At 32.5% G+C, this 22,110-nt stretch overlaps 1 protein-coding gene across 2 annotated transcripts; it reads left to right on the top strand.

Moving 5' to 3' along the window:
- The first annotated feature begins 4,688 nt into the window (after positions 1 to 4,688).
- Positions 4,689 to 21,342, top strand: LOC115885438 (vesicular glutamate transporter 1-like). Of its 2 annotated transcripts, none has more exons than XM_030904366.1 (9): positions 4,689 to 4,989; positions 5,041 to 5,177; positions 7,320 to 7,522; positions 14,453 to 14,562; positions 15,158 to 15,378; positions 16,655 to 16,807; positions 16,890 to 17,022; positions 19,707 to 19,951; positions 21,173 to 21,342. In XM_030904366.1, the coding sequence occupies exons 1-9, from the start codon at positions 4,947 to 4,949 to the stop codon at positions 21,317 to 21,319; spliced, it is 1,392 nt and encodes a 463-aa protein (XP_030760226.1). In that variant the 5' UTR covers positions 4,689 to 4,946; the 3' UTR covers positions 21,320 to 21,342. The 2 variants fall into 2 exon arrangements, with proteins under 2 accessions (XP_030760226.1, XP_030760218.1); XM_030904358.1 differs by having other exon boundaries at positions 16,652 to 16,807.
- Positions 21,343 to 22,110: the final 768 nt, after the last annotated feature.

Here is a 22,110-nt window from a genome sequence, read left to right as displayed (position 1 = left end):
ACCTTTAACTTTTCCACTAATTATACTTCAAAATTTGCGAGGACTGTCATTTTGGCCTTTGATTATTATCCGACAAGAGAAATTGTGGTTAGAAATCAAAATTTTATTGTTTGATAAGCTAAATATTAGGCTTTCTCTATGGATACAACTGACTTCCGCAAGCTGTTGCTAGGATATTCTATTAATTTTAATTGTGTTTTTTAGACATTGTGAATGATCGTAAAGTAAAAAGAATAAAGTGTAATTGAAACCATTAATTTATTCCACTAATTGCGAGGTTCTGAATGAAGTTTAACTTATCGAAAATGTGAAAACTGAGTTCCATAGAGTTCTTTTTTGGTAGAAATCAGTTACATACGTAACTAGTTTTTCGCTGGGAGTAGTTATTTTCTAAATATTACCTAAACTTATGTTTTTTTTAATGGGATACTCTGTCTATTATTCTATTTTATTTGCCTTTTATGAGCTTTTAAAAAAATATGTATACTCTCTACTTGAGGCGGTCAAGTTGCAAACCCCGTCTCAATCGAAAAATGTTTCGAGATAATATGAAAACACTGTTTTAGCAAATGTTTGAAGCGTTATTTTACCAAAAAGACGTGTCCATTGAGTGGAATCATTGTTTTGTATCTTGTTTTTCTAGAAATTCTCCTCTTCCTAGATCCCTTCTCTGTTGTGGTGGGCGATTAATATGGCATATAGAGCTTGGAGAATGTTTTCGTCGGTATGGGTCCAATCTCTTATGTTACGTAGCTATGATTTCTTTTTTCCCCCTATGCTACGTTTTCCATCGATTTTTCCTTCTATTATGAGCTGTATTTCTTCATATTCTGAGTGCCGCATTATATGTCCAAGGTAGAAAGTCTTTTTGATTTTAATTGTGCCTGTTAGGTGTGCACGAGTTTTTATTCTGTTTAAAACTTCACAGTTTGTTGTTCTGGAGGTCTAACTTATCCCCAGAAATAAAAATTAATATTAAATTTTTAAAGAGGAACAACACAAATATAATTCGGATAAGGCGTGTTTTGTTGCAGTTTGATGCATATTGCGGGTTTTGCTACAGCAAGATATTTGCGTCCTAACTTAACGCAAGTTTGAGCCATATTTTAAAAATTACAGCTCCCAGCGAAAAACAAATTACGCCACTGAATTCTACGTGAAAAACTAAGGGATTTATTTTTTTTCGTGAAGCTATAGATAACCGAGATACTAGGGGAGTCAAAATATGCAACAACTTTAAATTTGCCCTCTATTTCACGAACGAAGAGGGCTTATCCTAGCCACAAATCTGTGTGTATCATCTTTAGTTTCATAAAAAAGTAATAGAGTGATGTGAAAACCGCATCTTTGTATCTCTACTCATAAAGGAGACCCCATAAAACACACGATAATGGGACGTCCTGTACAGGGCGTTTAAAAAATCATACCCATCTTTGGTAATTGGGTATAGTGTTTTTACACGTCTCGGTATATTATTTTACTATTAGTACCTCCTCATTGAAACTTGTTAAAGCCTAAAGATTATTTTCTTTGGTGTAGAAAAATTTGGAAAATGGTATTATACGAACGACTTACTGTTAATGTTGATCGGTTGTGTTTAAATAATGATGTTTAATCAAAACTCTTTTAAAATAAATTTTAATCTATCGCATACTATAGATATATTTATTCTAATTTATAATTGAGTATACATACTTGTAAATGTTAAGTTTTAATCAAATAAATAGGCAGGTTTAACTCAAATCTTGATTTTATATAAATATGAATTTTACACTTGAAATTTTTCGAAATTTTCAAAAATTAAATTAAGGATGTTACAACTTTTAAAGAATTTAAGTTAATATTAACTTGAAAATTATTTCTTGTGTAGTTTATAAATTTAAATTTTATTATTATTATGTAAAAATATATTTTTAATAAATTCTATTTTAATATTTTTTGGTTTTAATACCTGCTTCACCAAACGCAAAAAGAATTGTTATCTCATCTTTAGTGGAAAATTGTTAATATATATATAAAGTGGTACTTTATTATTCAATAAGATTCTGTGAATAGATATAAATCAGTCAATATACAGGATGTACAATTATACAGATGTAACACAGATTAATGAAAAATCAAATGTATTAAAAAAAGAAAAAAAGTTGGGTTGATACATTTCTCTATGCCTGTAGTGCCATATAGCCTGATTTTGCATCAAAATTTCAAACCGCCAAAGTAGATGTTTATAAAAAATGCCTACACGTACACGTACGAACCGACAACACTGTAAGCTGCTTTTTGTTTTGTCTCTCTGTCTGTCAACTGATTATATATATTTATCTCTGTTGTATGTATTAAACTATAGACCATGGAAATAAAGTGACCAATATTGTGTATGGCAAGCTTTTGTATACAGAATGTCCCCGGATTGTCTTTAGAAGAGAAAATACTATTTTATTATTGACATTTTGAGAAAAATGCATTCTTTATAAAAAAAATGCTTGTTCTAAAATAGTTAATTCCGTTTATACTATTCCAAATTTCCATAGTTCGTTTTAGAGTAAATTAAAAAAAAACTTCTCAAAAAAAGTCTCAAAACGCACTCTCTACTGTCTGTGGTCATGTATCACGGGTAGAGGTTATTACGGAAAAGGGGGGTCTTAACTTGACCGCCCGTACCAAGAGGAGATAACCTCACCAAAAACCTAAATCCTATGATAGCGGCACCAGGTCAAAAGGATGCGGGGCTAGACAGTAGACTAGCCTCTACTGGTCTCAACTATGGGGTACTAGGGAGCAACCCTTTGTATTCTCGTCTCCCTTACTTCTACCTGCGTGGCTCTCTAGAAGTGGACCGACTAACCCTTGTCACAGGTCACAGATACATAATCTGTGCTCTTGCGATGTATCACCAGCTTTTCCAAAACTCCAAAGTGAGGACATGGAGTTGGCGACTCATCAGCTCGAGGTAGGAGGGCCATGGTCAGGTCCTCATAATAGGAATTGACCTCAAATCCAAGGAGACAATAGAGAAAGATATATATTATATCCTGTATTAAGATCCGGGACCACACCGGTATTAGGTCTAAGGAGAGACCAAGTTAAAGAGGTGGAGAAACCTAACCTGAAAGGTACCTCAGCCGGAGACAAGCTCTTCGATTGTGAAGGACATCGAGGGTTAAACCCCAACCGTGGAAGGTTGTATACGTATACATAGGACGTCCACTCCTCGGAGGAAGAACATCTGTTATCAGAGAAGGATGGGGAATACTGTCCCTCTACAAGAGGAAGATCCCCATGTATGACGAGTTATAACGCAAAAAAAGGGGGACACAATAGATCTTTAAGGTCGCGGTGATTAACCCCCCTTCCACTCATTCTACATTAGGAATTAGATAGAGGGAAATTAGTTCTAAACTTAAACTTTTAATGACTTCTTTTCGTTAATACTGTGTACATTAGAGGTGGGTAAAGGTTGAACGAGTCGGTCACTTGAACGAGTATTAGAAAATGAATCGTGAGATTCGATTCATTGCTTGCAATCCGGTTCGGTCAATTTAATCGTGGCCAGCACGGATCCATAACATTTGAACGATGAATCGTAAAAAAGAATCGAGAGAATTGCACGGATCCAAAAGATTTGAATGATGAGCCGTAAACAAGAATCGTGAAAATTGAATCGGATCACAATGCAATCGTGCGTTCAAAAAGTGGTGAGAATTGATTCATTGCTTAAAATACGGGTCGTTCAATTGAATCGTGGCCAGCACGGATCCAAAAGATTTGAACGATGAGCCGTAAAAAAGAATCGTGAGAATTGAATCGGATCACAATGCGATCGTTCGTTTCTACGGCGCAGGGCGGCGGTGATATAGGCATAGAGTCAGGCACCAATATTTAGACTTGAACAAAAGCCCTAAACAAACATCATGGACATAAAATGCAAACGATAAGAAAGTTATGTGCAAGAAAAAAACTTATTTATACTGTGCTTAGGACGGGAGTATCTGTAAGGTATTTAATTTTCACGTTAATATTTTTGTTAAAATAATATTACCGACTATTAAATGTCGGACTAAAAGACGAAATCGTGTTTTTATGCAACTCCAAATAAATATTGTTGGCCCCTGCTCAATGTGGTAAAAAAACGGCGTCAGCGATGGTTATAAATGAAGATCGCTGTCATTTTATATGTAAAATTATATGAGGAACATCATCGATGTTCATTTCCAAGCCAACTGGACACCATTTTTTTTCGACCATGCTGTATTATATACTATTTATAATGGTTATTAAATCAGAATTGAAATATGACTCTAAAAATATTAAATTGGTATTAAGAAATCTTTAATAAATGTATATATAAATTGAATTGATCATTTAATATTATTGGTAAAATAATCAATCCAATTACTCCAGTGTCATAAAGTGTAGAAAAACAAATAATGAAAGAACTGTATATTTATTTCTCTGGTTCCTTAAGTAATTGTCTTACCAAATTATTGCCGGTAGTGCCAGTTACGGTTCTTGTTTCTATGAAACGTAAATTGTGCATGTGGTTCGTTCAAATGAACGAATCATAGGAGTCGATTCAATATGAGAAATTGAATCGTGTGATTCCATTCATTAAAAAGAATCGTAATGCTCATCACTAGTGTACATATTAACTTGGTCTTTTGAATAATTCCAATATAATTGAAATTAATAATCAATTAGTGTGTAATTATCAAATAATTTGGAATATATTGTGTACATGAGAGCAAAACAATTATAGTCAAATTTGTATCGTGTGCAATTACAATATTACACCTCTTAAAATTGTTTAAAATCCGAATTAATTTAGATAAAATTTCTCTGGTATTTGTAACGGAAAATTTAAGCAATTAGTAAATACAACCGAGTTGCATTAATGTACGAATTTTATTACCTTATTGGTCAATTGATAAAATTGTGTTTAAAAGAATATGAAAACCACAATAAAGAATGAGAAAAATATGATAAAGAAAGGTAAGTAGTTTTAACACACAATAACTTAACATTAAAAACTTTATTTTTTAGTATCCAAAATCGGATTCCGACATAGTCAGGCATTGCTTTTCTTTTTTTGTCTCATAGTTATACACGTAACTAGAGGTACTATGTCACTAGCAATAGTAGCAATGACCGAAAAAAGCTCACCAAATCCCAATGTGCCAGTAAGACTTATTTTAAATAATATGTTTATTAGGGTGCACCAAAAAAATATTTTTTCTTTTAATTACCGTGAAAATATCGTTTATGATAATGAAAAAAAATCAGGTAAAGTTTGAGATCTTAATATTAATATCAAGAGGTCTCATCGTGATTTTCTGTTTCCTATTTAAATAACACGGTGAAATTTTCTTTTTATTTTTACTGCGTTCTAACAAATCAGCGTATTGAAATATATATATATATATATATATATATATATATATATATATATATATATATATATATATATATATATATATATATATATATATATATATATATATATATATATATATATATATATATATATATGAAATGAACAAAATTCTTACAGGTTTAGTGTATATTAATAAATAATATTTTCTTGCCTTTAGCTGTGTATTTTTTCTAATTTCGAAAAATCGAAAGTAGAGAAAAAAAAAAAGTAAAAAAGAAATAGTTTTGCTTGTCGTAAAGGGGAACCAAGCTCCACCTCACAACTGGCTAAAAGCTGGGCCTACCCTTATCAGGTGGGCTGTCCAGGGGCTGGTTCTCACCGATACGGCAAGCAAAACTTCTTTCTATCAACAGACGATGTCGTAAAGTGTCGGTGAGATATTAGTGTATCTCCCGTCAAAAGATGGTAAAGAGCGTTTTCGGCCCGCTCAAATATATGAAATGAACAAATTCTTACAGCTTTAGTGTATATTAATAAATAATATTTTTCTTGTTTTAGCTGTGTATTGTTTCTAATTTCGAAAAATCGAAAGTAGAGAAAAAAAAAAAAAGTAAAAAAGAAAATTGTTTTGCTTGTCGTAAATATCTCACCGACACTTTACGACATCGTCTGTTGATATAGAAGAAGTTTTGCTTGCCGTATCGGTGAGAACCAGCCCCTGGACAGCCCACCTGATGAAGGGTAGGCCCAGAAACCGGTTGTGGGAGTGGAGCTTGGTTCCCCTTTACGACAAGCAAAACAATTTTCTTTACTTTACTTTTTTTTCTCTACTTTCGATTTTTCGAAATTAGAAAAATACACAGCTAAAGGCAAGAAAATATTATTTATTAATATACACTAAAGCTGTAAGAATTTTGTTCATTTCATATATTTGAGCGGGCCGAAAAACGCTCTTTACCATCTTTGACGGGAGATGCACTAATATCTCACCGACACTTTACGACATCGTCTGTTGATATAGAAGAAGTTTTGCTTGCCGTATCGGTGAGAACCAGCCCCTGGACAGCCCACCTGATGAAGGGTAGGCCCAGAAACCGGTTGTGGCAGTGGAGCTTGGTTCCCCCCTTTACGACAAGCAAAAACAATTTCTTTTTACTTTTTATTTTTTTTTCTCTACTTTCGATTTTTCGAAATTCTAAAAAATACACAGCTAAAGGCAAGAAAATATTATTTATTTATATATATATATATATATATATATATATATATATATATATATATATATATATATATATATATATATATATATATATATATATATATATATTCTTGTAGGAAATTGAATGCTCTTCAAAAAAGGTCTGATATGATTTTTCATTTAATCGACTCGTTTGAAAGTTATTGAAGGTTAAAGGTCAACTTCAAATCGTATTTTTAACTTCGACAATTTTTTATATTTTATCACGAAATAATGGCTCAATAACATAAAATATACTATTTTTCGTATAAAGTTCACCAAGTGTTCTTTGCTAAAGCACTGAAGTGCAAGCGACATCTGTGCAAGAGAAGCAAAACCTCCCAAAAAAGTTAGAAAAGGAATCTAAAAATTTCAGATTATTCAAACGTCACTCCAATATTTTTCCAAATTGGAGTGAAATTGGGGTGACAATTTTTAACACGTAAGGAGCCATCTGGATTATGTGTTATCTGTGGTTTTAGTGTCATTTGGTTTCCTCCAGTAAAATACAAACGAACTCATGACTGCTCTATTGATGAAAAGCTGCCGTACGCAAGGGGCAATATAGCTTTTTAGATAATCATTTTTTTATTAACAAAATCTGCTACACCTTCAATTATTACTCTTAAACGAGTCGATTAAATGAAAAATCGTATATATTTGTACAACATATTTCTTTAAAAATATAAAGTAAATTTATGTTCCTTTTAGGTATATGATTGGAAAAATACAAATATTATTTTGTCTTCCTTCTTTTGGACCTACTTCATTCTTCAACTTTTTACTGGATATATATTCAAAAAGTTTGGATTCAAACAAGTTCTGTTGGTTGGAATCTTATGGAACAGTGCGGCGTTTGCCTCAATACCTTTTTGTGCCAAGCTATTAGGAGCAAATTTAGTTATTGCTATCAGGTACTTTACAAACTAATATCTATTAATCTCAATAAACTAATCATAAGTTATTATATTTAAATTTACTTAAAATGTCAATTAAAGCAATATCACACGCCAATGTTTGCCAAGCAATCGTAGGTCAGTTAAAAATCTTGCTAGGGTCATAGGTTCGTCAGTACTGTATACTGTACTAAACCAATATTTAGAAGGCTCAATAAATGGCACCAACTTAAAAAAAAATATAAAAACAATTCTATCCGGACACGCAAAAAAATACGAGAGTTAAAAAAGTAAATAAATCAGACTATTCCAATTTATTGTTTTCTAAGTTTTTCTTTATACAGGGTGCCTAACCAAACCAATATTCCGTGGACCTAGAACTACTACGTATTTTTCGAATCAAAATAAGTATATTGTACAGGGTGGCGCCTCTCATACGCCGCGGAGGCTCCAAGCAGAAGGACAGTTTGTACTGAAATGAAATTTTGTGAGCATGTGTAGGTTAATTCAGAGCACTTTTTAAAAATATAAAGAGTTCTACAGGGTGTCCCCAAAAAAAAGTTACATATCAAAGTTGTGTTTTTTGTAATGGAACACCTTATATATTAATTGATTTTCGGATTCTGGGAGAAAAATAAAGGTGAGTTTTATAAGAGAAGTATATGACTAAAATGTAAGGTTTTTGACATTTTCTAGAAATAACAATTTTTAAATTACAATAAAAGCTACCTAAATTGGAATTTACCCGGTATAGCCTAATACTTAGTTAAATTAACTATTGTACTTTAAATCAAATTAAAACTTGATCCAAAAAGTTATACAGGATGAGACAAAATTAATATTGAACATTGATCACCTTTAAAAGCATGTTATTCTTTTATTTTAAATGGAACGCCCAGTATATTATTCCGATATTCAATGGAGAATTCATGTCTCTTCAAAATACTATTAAGGTTGCCTACCCCTCACACAAAGATTTTTCTAGATATTTTCATTTACATGATTTGATCTCAGTAGATCTTTATTACTTGATAAAATCCAGGTGGCTGTGCTAGGCCTTACGTTACTTCAACATAGCTGTCTAATTAGTTCAACTTTAACAAGTAATTATCATTTTGTGTCAGTTAAAACAAAAAAAAATTTCAGAAATTTGCCGAAAATGCAAACTTTTCCTACATCAGAGAGAATTGATATGATTCTATTACTAATTGGTGAATGCACACTGCATTCACCAATTAATAGAATACTTAAATGCTCCTGATTTTATCTAGTCTCGGTTTTTTTATGGGGATATGTTAAAGACAGTGTTTACAAAACTCGACCAACTAGTGTCGACAACATGAGAGACATTATTGTAGCGGCTTTACGAGGTAAAACTCCACATATGCCTTTTAAAATGAAAAGATCCTTTTGAAAAGACAATTATTTTATGCAGTTAACAGGAAAGGAAGTCTAGTTTTAATTCTGTAATAATTAAAACATGTATCTTTTTATTACCGTTGAGTATTTTACTCTACAATCTTCAATTTTTGTTAAATTAACAAAAGGTATATCACACAGCCACCCTCGATTTTTTCAAATAATAAAGATCTACTGACGCAAACTCATAAAAATTAAAATATCTAGGAAAATCTTTGTCTGAGGGGTAGGCAACCTTAATAATATTTTGAAGATATAAAAATTCCCCATTGAACACCGGAATAATATACTGGGTATTCCATTGAAAATAAATGAGTAACTTGCTTTTAAAAGGGACTAATGTTCCATATTAATTTTGTCTAACCCTGTATAACTTTTCGGGTCAAATTTCAATTTGATTTAACATACAATGGTTACTGTAATTAAATATCAGGCTATACAAGGTCAACTAAAATTTAGGTAGCTGTTATCGAAATTTAAAATTTACTCTTCATTTTCACAAAATGTGAAATATGTCAAAATCCTTAGATTTTGGGTATATGCTTCTTTAATAAAACTCAACTTTATTTTTTTCCTAGAATCCGAAAATCAATTAATATATAGGGTGTTCCATTAGAAAAAAACACAACTTTGAAGTGTAACTTTTTTTGGGAACACCCTGTATAATTCTACATATTTTTATAAAATGCTTTCAGTTAACCTACATATGCTGCCAAAATTTCATTTCGATATAGATTTCGAGCTTCCGCGGCGTATGAGAGGTCCAACCCTGTACAGAGTGGGTCAAATTCGACGCTTTTAAATGGAAACACCCTTTTCTAGAGGAGATAGACAAAAACTAATATCGGTGTCTGAAGCTCAATTTTTGTCAAAAACATGATGGTGAAAACCGCATATCGATATCTGTTACCGTTTTGGAGTAACGGGTTGTTTTTCAAAACTATACATTTTTAACAAATCGCTGTAACTTTTTTGCTATGGAAAATTTTGTATTTTTATGAAAACATTTCCAAAGCACCTTTTTACGTAGAATTTGATGGTTTATTATCAACAGAAAAGAGTTAATTATCAACAGAAAATTTGATTTTTTATATGGGACACCCTGTATATTTTTAATTTATTGAAAAGAGTTTAAAATTACCTCTCCAAAAATATAACACACTTGATATTTTGCTCTTCGAAATATAGAGTATAAAAAAATTCGATTCCTCTTCGAAATATAGAGTATATAAAAATTCGCCCACTTTAAATAAGTAGGCTTTGAACGGAACCGGCTCTAATGCAAAAAAGTTCTAGCTGTGAGTGTGAGTATATTTTTAATTTATTGAAAAGAGTTTAAAATTACCTCTCCAAAAATATAACACACTTGATATTTTGCTCTTCGAAATATAGAGTATAAAAAAAATCGATTCCTCTTCGAAATATAGAGTATATAAAAATTCGCCCACTTTAAATAAGTAGGCTTTGAACGGAACCGGCTCTAATGCAAAAAAGTTCTAGCTGTGAGCATCAATTAAAACGAAAATAATATTTGTTATGGGAGATGCAGAATTTTATAACAATTTAAAATATATTTAACCAACATCAACACATTTAAACTACCGTATGATCGAATAAAAACAGCGTCCAGTTGGCTTCGAAATGAACATCGATGACATTTCCCATATAAATTTACATATAAAATGACAGCGATCGCCATCGCTGACGCCGTTTTTATTCGATCCTACGGTATATCCAATAACAATAAAAATAAATAGCAAACCAAGACATGAGATTTTGTTACAGGTGTTCGACATATCGACCGTCTTCTGTTATGGACAGACGTGGCAGATTTTGAACATTTCTCGCGGAATTCATTAACTCAGTGGGGGTGAAAGATACTCTCTCATAACTGTTAAGTATTTCTAATTCTTGTCTAGATTATACGGAAGAATAAGGAACCTTTATTCTTCCGCAAATATATGCATAGGATTCGATCTATGGGCACTAAGTCAGACGGCCTCGACGGCGAACGGCTGGCATCTTGGTTAGCTATTCAATTATTCTTGAAATTGGCTGCAAAAATTTGCTAATAATTTCAGCGTTCAGAGCGGTGCGTCGTCTTCCATTAAGTTCCATTAAGGGCATATCATCAATAAGGGGTCCAAAGCCTACTAGTTAAAAGAGGCGAACTTTTAAAAATTCTGTATTTTGAAGGGGATTATAACAAAATATCAAGTGTGCTATATTTTTGGAAAGGTAATTTTAAATTCTTTTCAGTTAATTAAAAATATAGAGGGTGTCCCAAATAAAAAATCAAATTTTCTGTTGAAAACTCTTAAATTATTAATTTAAAAAAAATATATACTTAAACCATTAAATTCTACGTAAAAAGGTGCTTTAGAAATGTTTTCATAGAAATACAAAATTTTTCGTAGCAAAAAAGTTACAGCGATTTGTTAAAAATACACATTTTTGAAAAAACACCCCTTAACTCCGAAACGGTAACAGATATTGATGTGCGGTTTTCACTATCATGATTTTGATGAAAATTGAGCTCCAGACACCGATATTAGTTTTCATCTATCTCCTATAGAAAAGGGTGTTTCCATTTAAAAGCGTCGAATTTGACCCACCCTGTACATATTTTACTTCTGTTCAAAAGTACTTCGTTTGTCGATTAGAGGCCATCACACTTTAAAAAAAAACACATTTTTACAGTCTTGTACTTTGTCTTTGTCTTTTTTTACTTTGTCTTGTCCTGGCCGGTTAAAAGATACTCAAATCGTATTTTTAATCATATCTCAATTTTTACAAATGGAACGAGGATGGCTCATTAGCATATTCGGAAAAAGTATTTTTTACGAATAATTTGATACCACACACTTAGTATTTCGAGTCAAATTTTCGTTATGAACCGCATGCTATAATTTCAAATAAACCATAGGCGAAAATGTCAAAAGTTGAAATTGAAAGTTCGAAAAAGTTCGATTCAGAGTGTTATTTTCTATCGAAAATAGTAAAAAATCCGAGGGTGCCATTTAAAAATAAGTTGTAGTCATTTCCGGTGAAACAGTGATCGAAAACAATTGAATATTGTCAATCAATCCTAATTTATATCATATACTATTGTACCAAATCTCGTTTTTTAACTGAAAAAATAAAAAAGTTATAGGGATGAGCCACTTTTGAGACGCACCCGGTATAACGTTCGGATTTATTTTGATTGATTCCCTCTATCGGACAAACATAGCACTTTTGTATAAAGGTAAATTATGTGCATATTTTGTAGGTCGCTGCTCTAAAAAAATCTGAAAATCTATGCGATGTGGCATTTTTTACAAGAGACAAAAAATTTAGTAAATACTAGAGGGACTATTTTACGAAAAGAAAACCTGTCGTTGGTGGAGTTGGACAACATTTATACTAAAATTTATGTAGGAATGTAGTTTTCACTCTTCCCGTATTCTTTCTTGATTTTTGTGAAAGTAAAATGTTAAAACACTTGGCAAAACATAGATACCCAATACCGATTCAAATCGGAATAACGGTTCTTAAAATATCTGAAAAAATGTGTTTATTTTTTTAAAGTTTGATGGCCTCTAGTGGAAAAACGAAGCACTTTTGTAGGTAAATTATGTCCAATTAATTTAATTTGATACCAAAAATACGTAGTAGTTCTATGTCCAAGGAATATTGGGACACTCTATATTTAGTTAACAAGAATAATAGGGATGAACTATTTCAAACCCCTCCATTTTTAAAGAAATTTATAAAAATATGCAGATTGGGTGTTTTCATTATTATGAAAACACTATCTGCATATCTTTTTCATACGGTATTCCGTATGATAAAAAAAAACGTCCAGTTGGCTGCGAAATGACAATAAAATTATATTTATATAAATTTACATATAAAATGACTGCGATCTTCATTTCATAGCCATCACCGGCGCCGTTCTTTTCGATCATACGGTAGTAATACTCTCATAATATGTCAGTATTCTATCGCTTTTCGTTTTTAAGATAAAAAATGAAAACATTATTTTCCGCAATTTTTGTACCGCGATATCTCCCTAATGGCCAATCTTTAATCCAACGTTTATACGGTTTCTATAACAAAACATCTTTTATTTTTACCGAGGAACCACCTCTTAAAGTTTTCTGCATTTGCTTTGGAATGTCCTCTGTATAAGGTTTATGACTCTCGTGCTCTAGTAACTAACTTTATTATACAACTTCTCTATAGACTGTCCAACAAGACGATACATGACAGTGACAGTTGAGTCTGTCATTTAATTAAATTTATTTTTTTTGTGTCATTTTTTGCATGTCGAGATCTTCCTTAACTACATTAAAATCTTAATAAAATCATCAATTGAGGACCTGAGTTGATAAAGGTGTCATGTCGCATTTTTTAAAAATCAGTTTTATCTTTGGTTTTATTCAGTATTTCAACATCCCTTTGACAGATCCATCCTCTAAAGCCCCGTTCGCAGAACGACGCGACGTCGTGTCACTGGCGACACAGTTTGACATTTCAAACAACCAATGGGAGCTGTACTAAATTTAAAATTGACAGCTGTTTGAATTTTGTACAAATCTCATGGTCGCGTTCATCAGGACGTAGCGCTACTGCAGCGATCACTAATTTTCTGCTGAACGCGCCGATTAGTTGTGAGCGCTCTGGGATCAGTCGCCATTTTTTCCATCAGATTTAAAATACGCTACGCTACCGATGCATGATGGATTAAACGTCACACACGCCAAATGTCACAAAATGTTTTGGAAAACGAAAACAAACCATTTTGTTTATTGTTCTCGGTTGACTAATCCCCTCGATTTGTGCAAAAAATGGGTGAAAACAATTTAATATGCATTACTTATGATTTTGATCTAACAAGCGCGTTCAGCAGGACAACCAATCGATGGCATATCGCTCACTGATCAACTTGTCCTGATGAACGCAACCATTGGTTCTTTTGACGTGGAGCTGGCGACAGTCGCTATTCTGAGAACGGGGCTTAATAGACTCTAAATATCAAATATAAATACCATAAAAATATCCTAGGTGATAAAGGTGTCATCTCACAGACACCACCAATAATTTTTAGACTTGTTTTGTCGATTTAAGCTTGATTTTCATGCATCCGTTGTCCGACGATACGATGATACGATATTAATTTTATTGGTTGAATTTAAAGACTTTGGTAACATTTTCTACCCGATTGGTTAACAGTTTCTAACCGATTGGTCTTTAAATAAAAGACTCCAATCCATCCGATTGGAGTCTTTAATTTAAATTCAACCAATAAAATTAATATCGTATCGCCGGACAACGGATGCATGAAAATCAAGCTTTACTCGAAACTTTAAAAAGGATACATGACACCTTCTGAAAGACATCAGAATTGATGTCTTTCATCACAATTGAAGACATCATGTTTTCAATTGTGATGAAACAAAACCGAATGTTGCGCTTTTTTTTATTTTTTCTTCACTTAATTTAGCGTAAAGAATAATTTAATAATCCAAAAGCATTTTCTTCCAGGATGCTTCAGGGTTTTTTTCAAGCATTCACTTACCCAGCTTGTCAAACAGTGTTGGGAGTATGGGCGCCTGTAGAAGAAAGATCAAAACTGAGTTTCCTAGTTTATTCTGGTATTTGAAAAAATTTTTATCTACACGTTTCTACACAGCCTATTCATTAGACAGCCAATCGACTTTGCTAGCTTTTGAGTATCCGCGCTTCATCTGCTGCGCCTGTTTTCATACAAAATCAGGCAGTTAGAGCACCAGTCACGATAGCTCAGAATCCGACTTGTTATAAAATATATAAGCGAATTATCTAGGTATAGGTACAAACAGTTCCATGTAGGGGCATTAACTACGTCAGGGAGTTAAGGAATCAAGGGGAATGTCAATGTCTAAGAGATGGTGCACCATTCAATTCCCCGAAAGATGTCGCCACGCTTCCTGAAAATATAAACATGTTTAGTGGTTATTGACTCATCCCACAGATGTCGTCATACACCTTGACAGTATCATGTACCGTCCATATAAGGCGCGCAAGATACCGTGTGTTTTGTAACGTTAAAGTCCCATTAACGAGCGGACGCCGGTTGCGCAGACGACGCGCAGCGACGCTCATAAACCGCGTCGTGTGTTTTGGCTCTAAAATGATCGTACGTCATGATCACTGGCTGTCTAATAAATAGGCTGTGTCTATACTGTAACTAAAAACCAATAAATTTAGGTTCTAGTGTTGGTGCGATGATTTCAATGACAGTCACTGGGTGGATATCATCCAGCTGGTACGGTTGGCCATTGGTGTTCTACATTTTCGGCGCATTTGGAGTAATTTGGTGTGTATTTTGGTTTTTCTTAGGATTTGAAAGCCCCGCTCAACATCCCTGGATTAGCGATTTGGAGAAGAATTATATTGAAAACTCGTTAGAACATACTGAGGAAAATAAAGTAAAGAAATATTTAAATCATAATAACGGCACTAAAATAATAATTAAAAGTTGTATATTTATTTATTTCATTTTCTAAACTTTGGGCGTATTACGTTGGTCTTGTTTTATTGTAATAAATGATAATAATGATACTATATTTTGTATTATATGTAGTATGGCATCAATAGATTCGAACAAAATCCCTAAACAAAGATCATGGATATAAAATGCAAGAAATGTGAAAGTTATTTATAAAAAAATATCTATTTATACTGTGATACGCAAACCGCGTTTGTAGTTTGTTCAAATGAACAAATCGTAAGAGTCAATTCATTACGAGAAATTGAATCGCTTGATTCGATTCATTAAAAAGAATCGTAATGCCCATCACTAGTCCTGAAGTTAGTCCTATACCGGGTGCGTCTCAAAAGTGGCTCACCTCTATAACTTTTTTATTTTCTCAGGTAAAAAATCGAAATTGGGTATATTAATATATGATATAAATTAGGATTGATTGACGTATTCAATTATTTCCTGTCACTTCCTGTTTTACCGGAAATGACTACAACTTTTGATTTTTAAATGGCATCCTCGGTATATTTCTACTGTATTCGATAGAAAATGACACTCTGAATACAATGACATATCATATGTCAATTTTTGACATTTTCGCATTATTATGGTTTATTTGAAATTGTAACATGCAGTTCATAACGACAACTTGATTCGAAATACCAAGTGTGTGGTATCAAATTATTCGTAAAAAATGCTTTTTCCAAATATGCTAATGAGCCACCCTCGTTCCGTTTCAAAAAATTGAGATATGATTAAAAATACGACTTGGGCATCTTTTAACCGACCTGGAGAAGACACGAATAATATTAGACGATCAAATCTATTTTTCCTAGGCTCCTTGATTAAAAATTAGTGTTTTTAACATGGCCATGGCATGAAATTGAAATTTAAAATTCAATATTGTTTTAAGCAAAAATGTCGAAAGTTGATATATGATATGTTATTCTATTTAGAATGTTATTTTCTATCGAATAAAGTAAAAAAATACCGAGGGTGCCATTTAAAAATCAAAAGTTGTAGTCATTTCCAGTGAAACAGGAAGTGACAGAAAACAATTGAATACGTCAATTAATCCTAATTTATGTCATATACTAACATACCAAATCTCGTTTTTTTATCTGATAAAATAAAAAAGATATAGGGGTGAGCCACTTTTGAGACGCACCCGGTAGATCTAGACAATTAGTCTATTTATAATTTTAATTTGGAATATTTAGCAGGAAACTCAAAAAATTCCATTGAAAGCCATATTAACATCCGTTCCATTTTGGGCACTTCAAATCGGAAATATGGGAAACTCATGGGCAAATAATATTATTGATTCGGATATACCAACATTTTTTAGTAAAATTTACGGATTGGACATAAATTCAGTAAGTACAAAATAAAAATTATCTGTAGTATACAAGACCAGTTACACCCAAATGTTTAATGATTTTTTTTCTAATAATATAGAATGGTTTAATTTCTGCAACACCCCAAATAACACAATTAGTGGTAATGATACTAACAGCTCCACTACCTGACTACATAGTCAGTAAAGGTTTTGTCTCTTTAACGAACTGCAGAAGGATTTTTCAGTTTCTTGGTAGGTGTTACCCTCGAATTAAGTTTCATATCTATAGAAAAAAGACCACTACACACAGATATATTCCTAATGAATCTTATCACAGTGTCGAACATAAGATAGTTTTAATTTATTAGTTCATAGACTACTTAGTTTTTCTCTTACCAACGAAGAACATGAAATAGAAAGGAATTACATTAAATGGAAGGAATATAGCTGAGTGTAATGGTTATTCTGCTTACAAGTTTACCTTGAATGTGGTAGACAATGCTTGAATATTGAAACTAACAGAATTTCGGACTTCCATTGTCTTTATTTATTTCGCTTACATAACGTTTCGGTTAGAAGTATCACTGACCGGTATCAAGTGTGAACCAATCCAAATCCTAAATCTTAAAACTACTGAGCTTACTGAGCTACTGGGTTCACACGGTTCACACTATAGACAAATAGAAAAATTAAAAGACTGACAGAAGACATACGACGCGCAGGGGAAATGTTCCTGTCGGCATCGACGCAAGTGACGAAATACGTCCATCTAACTATCTGTGTTTCGATATGTATATGGTGTTTCGACACTAGTCCGTTAGTCTTAGCATATTCAGAAAGACCACCCTAACCCTACCTCATTCTTATGTTCAAAAAATAGGCACACGGCGTGGTCCAAGGCTGGATCATTTTTTTAGAAACTTTTTGATTGTTAATTTTATTTTTGTGCAAACTAAACAGTTGTTTTTTTATTAAAAAATAACAGACAAATGTAATGTCCATGCAGAATTATATTATAGAGAAGGTTAAGATTTACATTTTCAAATTATTATAGAATATACAAGGTGCTTAAAAAAGAAATGGGGCGGATATAACAAATTTTGATAATTATTCCTTTTTGTCATGGCAAAATGATGTTATAGCACTATGATGTATTAAAAATATGGGTAAAAATAGGAAAAATTGGAATAAATCACAAATTAGTAAAAATATGTAGGTATATGACATACTTAATAAAAGTTGAAGATTTTGTAAAATCTATATCAGAAAAAAGGGTAATGTGTTAGGTGTACCATTTGAAAAAATTGAGATATTTTAATTTTAAGTAGTTGAAATTTATAAATATATTTTGAACACCCTGTAACATCTAACTAAAATATCGTTACATAGGTATATCTTTTTTCTTCGTCTCTATAAAACTCTCCTACCCAATTTTAGTAGTCTAACTTCAGAAAAAATTGTATCATAGACAATTTTTAACCACACCGAAATATCTTTTATATTTGATAATTTGTTTAAACAAGCTGAAATGCATATTACAAAAACTATTAATTTTAGGTATATAACATTCTACATAAAAAATTATAAAATACTAAAACTAAAAATAGGGCGTTGCATTAAAAAAAAAATATGTTATATCCGCCACACTTTTTTCGAGCACCCTTGTACACTCTATATTAATAATTTTAAAATGTGTATATTTTTTTTCCTACCTTTCCTATAACCTCTATATTCCTATAACCTCTATATTAAACATTTTTTTTGTAAACCTCGAACTTTATTCTATCTCTATCGTTGACTCACCCTATACCGGGTGCGTCTCAAAAGTGGTTCATCAATATAACTTTTTATTTTTTCCGATAAAAAATCGAGATTTGGTATATTAGTTTATGACATAAATTAGGATTGATTGACGTATTCAATTGTTTTTGGTCACTTCCCTGTTTGACCGGAAATGACTACAACTTTTGATTTTTAAATGGCACCCTCGGTATTTTGTTACTTTATTCGTTAGAAAATAACACTCACATAACACTCTGAATAGAATGACATATCATATGTCAACTTTTGACATTTTCGCATATGGTTTATTTGTGTGGTATCAAATTATTCGTAAAAAATGCTTTTTCCCAATATGCTAATGAGCCACCCTTGTTCCATTTGAAAAAATTGAGATATGTTTAAAAGTACGATTTGAGCATTTTCTAACTGGCCAGTGTGCTAAGACACTAAAAACATTAGACAATTCAATCTATTTTTCCAAGGCTCCTTGATTAAGAATTAGTGTTTTTAACATAGTCACGGCACTCGAGACTGAAATTTAAAATACGATTTTTTATTAAGCGAGAATGTCAAAAGTTGACATATGATATGTCATTCTATTCAGAATGTAATTTTCTATCAAATAAAGTAAAAAAATACTGCGGGTGCCATTTAAAAATCAAAAGTTGTAGTCATTTCCGCTGAAAGAGGAAGAGACCAAAAGCAATTGAATACGTCAATCATTCCTAATTTATGTCATGTACTAACGTACCAAGTCTCGTTATTTTATCTGAAAAAATAAAAAAGTTATAGGGGTGAGCCACTTTTGAGATGCACCCGGTATATGAGAACATTAAACTAATAGTTAAAAGAGATAGTAGTCCAATACCTCCCAGTTCTCTGTTCATATTGCTCCACTCTTGATAATTAACTGTTTGTTTATGCCTCGCTTCGCTGATTTTGTCCTTCTTGGTCCGTACTAACTGAGTGTCTATCTAAACGCTCAGTTTGTAGATAATGGTTTAGTTGCTGTTTTTGTTGTTTTGTTTTGGTTAGGTTAGGTTAGGTTAACGAAACGCGCGTCCAATGTTAAAAGTAAAGCGTTTTGGTGTATTGTGGTGAACTATTGTTTTAATGATTTGCTATACAAATACTAATAATTTTCTCTAATATAGGTGCTATCTTGCCATCTGTTGTCTTAATCGGTTTGGCGTATACATCCAAGTCTGAAGTTGTATTAGGAGTGATTCTTCTCAACGTTATAATAGGGTTGAACTCGCTGTTACTGTACGCCTCTCAAATAAATCACGTAGACTTAGCACCGAAATATGCTGGGACATTGGTAGGAATTGAAAATTCGTGTTCAATGGGAGTGGCAATGACGGGGCCAATTTTTGTGCAATATTTTGTAACAGAGTTGGTAAGCCTTTTGAATTCAAAATTCAAACTTAGAGCTCTTTCACACGAAGCCACTTGTGACCGACACCAGTGTTCGCCATCGGTGGTTTGTCAATCGCGCTTATTGACCACTGTCATTGCTGTCATTGGTGGCTGACATAAATCAGAACACCAAATTAATTTGAGAAAATCCAGTAGATATAGTTTAAGAATGGGTGTGAAGTTACAAGTAATATTATTGACTGTATTAAGTTAATAGTACAACAGCGACGAAGAAGGAGACTAAAGAAAAAATTATGTATACGCTCATTATTATGAATAATAGGGACCGAATGGGATTTTTGAGGGTTTAAATAGGAGATCATTATCTACACATTCCCGTTGAGAATGGTTGGTTAATAATTTTTTCCACTTTTACATTATAATACTCGGCTACGTTTACTGGCCTATATACTTACTTAGTTAATTTAAGGTACTTAAACAAATTTTAACAACAATTTGTTGTTAAATTCAACATGTAAGAAACGTCTAAGAATAAATTATCAGAAAACCACCGGTTAATCAAAGAATGGATTGAAAAGTGTACAATAGCTATGAAATTCTATCAATGACACGACAGCACAACACAATTTATGTGAATACCCTCATTTTATAATGTGATTCCCCGTCCTCCGCATAGTAAATACCAGGAACACTCCTCAATATTTACCAGAAATATATCTATAATATTCCAAAATGGGTAGATACTCGAGGGTATATACCAGGTGGATACCCAAATGTTGCTGAGTGAAACCCACCGCCCATCACTACCTAATGCCACAACCGCACATGCGGCATTTAGCGATCTCCGAACGGTGCTTCGCCGATTTCCTATGTGTGTGGATGGGGAAGTCGGAGTTCGGCGACTCGATCGGCGACGAGAACGAGCGCTCGTCTCTATGTTGTTGCTATCAGAGCCCGCATGTGTGGATGGAAAGGCGAAGTCCGATCACGAGCGCTAGGTAGTTGACGAGCGCTCGGAGTTCGCTAAATGCCGCATGTGCGGTTCCGGCATAAGTCGGACACAAGTGGCTTTGTGTGAAAGGGTTTTTAATAGTACGTTTGAGAAAAACGATCGATAATATTCCCCATATAAGATGACAACGATCTTCCTTTCCCGGCCAAGTATGACACCGTTTTATTTTTCGATCGTATATGGTATATATCCTAGTATTATAATTATTCAATTGCATTTTTTTTGTAGACAGACATCAATCTTTGGCGATATGTGTTCATCGTGATGTCAATAACGATGACACTAACAACTCTAGTGTTTATTATTTTTGGTTCTGCTAAGGTTCAATGGTGGAATTTTACAAGAAGAAAAGAAAATCGTAACGATCCTTTGTGATAATAAAAGTAACGTTTTAAAATTCTATTAGTTTTATTTGCCATTTGCCTTTAAATCTAATTGGCGTTTTATATTGGGTATAAAAATTGTAGATCTATTACATGAATGTACTAAAAATAGTGGATATGCACTATATTTTCTTGTTCAGGCTTTGCTCACCCTCCTAACCCTCGCACTAGTATAATATATATTTCTTAAATATGGAGTGTAATAAGTACCTATAATAGTAATACATCTATCCTTATATTAAAAATATATCAATTAAAATTGCAATTTACTATTTTTTTGTACTTTTGAAAAACTTATAAAAAAATTTAAAAAAATAATTATTTTAATCTAGTGATGACAAGCTTTAAGATTTTTTAGACAATATAGTCATTCAACTAATAAATGTTATGTTAGATGATTAGCCAATTACTCAGTTAACTGTGAACTACAGATAAAAATTGATTTAAAACAATAAACTGATAACAGCTGATAAATAAAATACAAGTTTTGACAATCAGCTGATCTCTGTTGTCCGGGTATGTTTGGTTGCATAAAAATAATATTTTATTTTGATTTTATTTGAATTTGAATTATTTTTTAATTTAGTGCTTTATTTTTAAAAATTCTATCAATTAAATAAAGATCTGTAGAGTCATTATAGATATGGTTTAAAATATGCAAAACGTTTTAAGTTCATTCATCAATCAACGGCATATCGTTCAGTAATTGTTACATTTACAGGTTTTTCTAATATGTTATAATTAAATAAAATGGTTTTGTGAATTATCTGCTGACCTTCACTA

The sequence above is a fragment of the Sitophilus oryzae genome, unplaced genomic scaffold, assembly GCF_002938485.1.
Source record: "Sitophilus oryzae breed Bouriz unplaced genomic scaffold, Soryzae_2.0 scaffold_111_pilon_pilon, whole genome shotgun sequence".
Taxonomy (NCBI): Eukaryota; Metazoa; Arthropoda; class Insecta; order Coleoptera; family Curculionidae; genus Sitophilus; species Sitophilus oryzae.
Note: the sequence above shows the minus strand (reverse complement) of the source record. Positions and strands in the feature narration are given on the sequence as shown.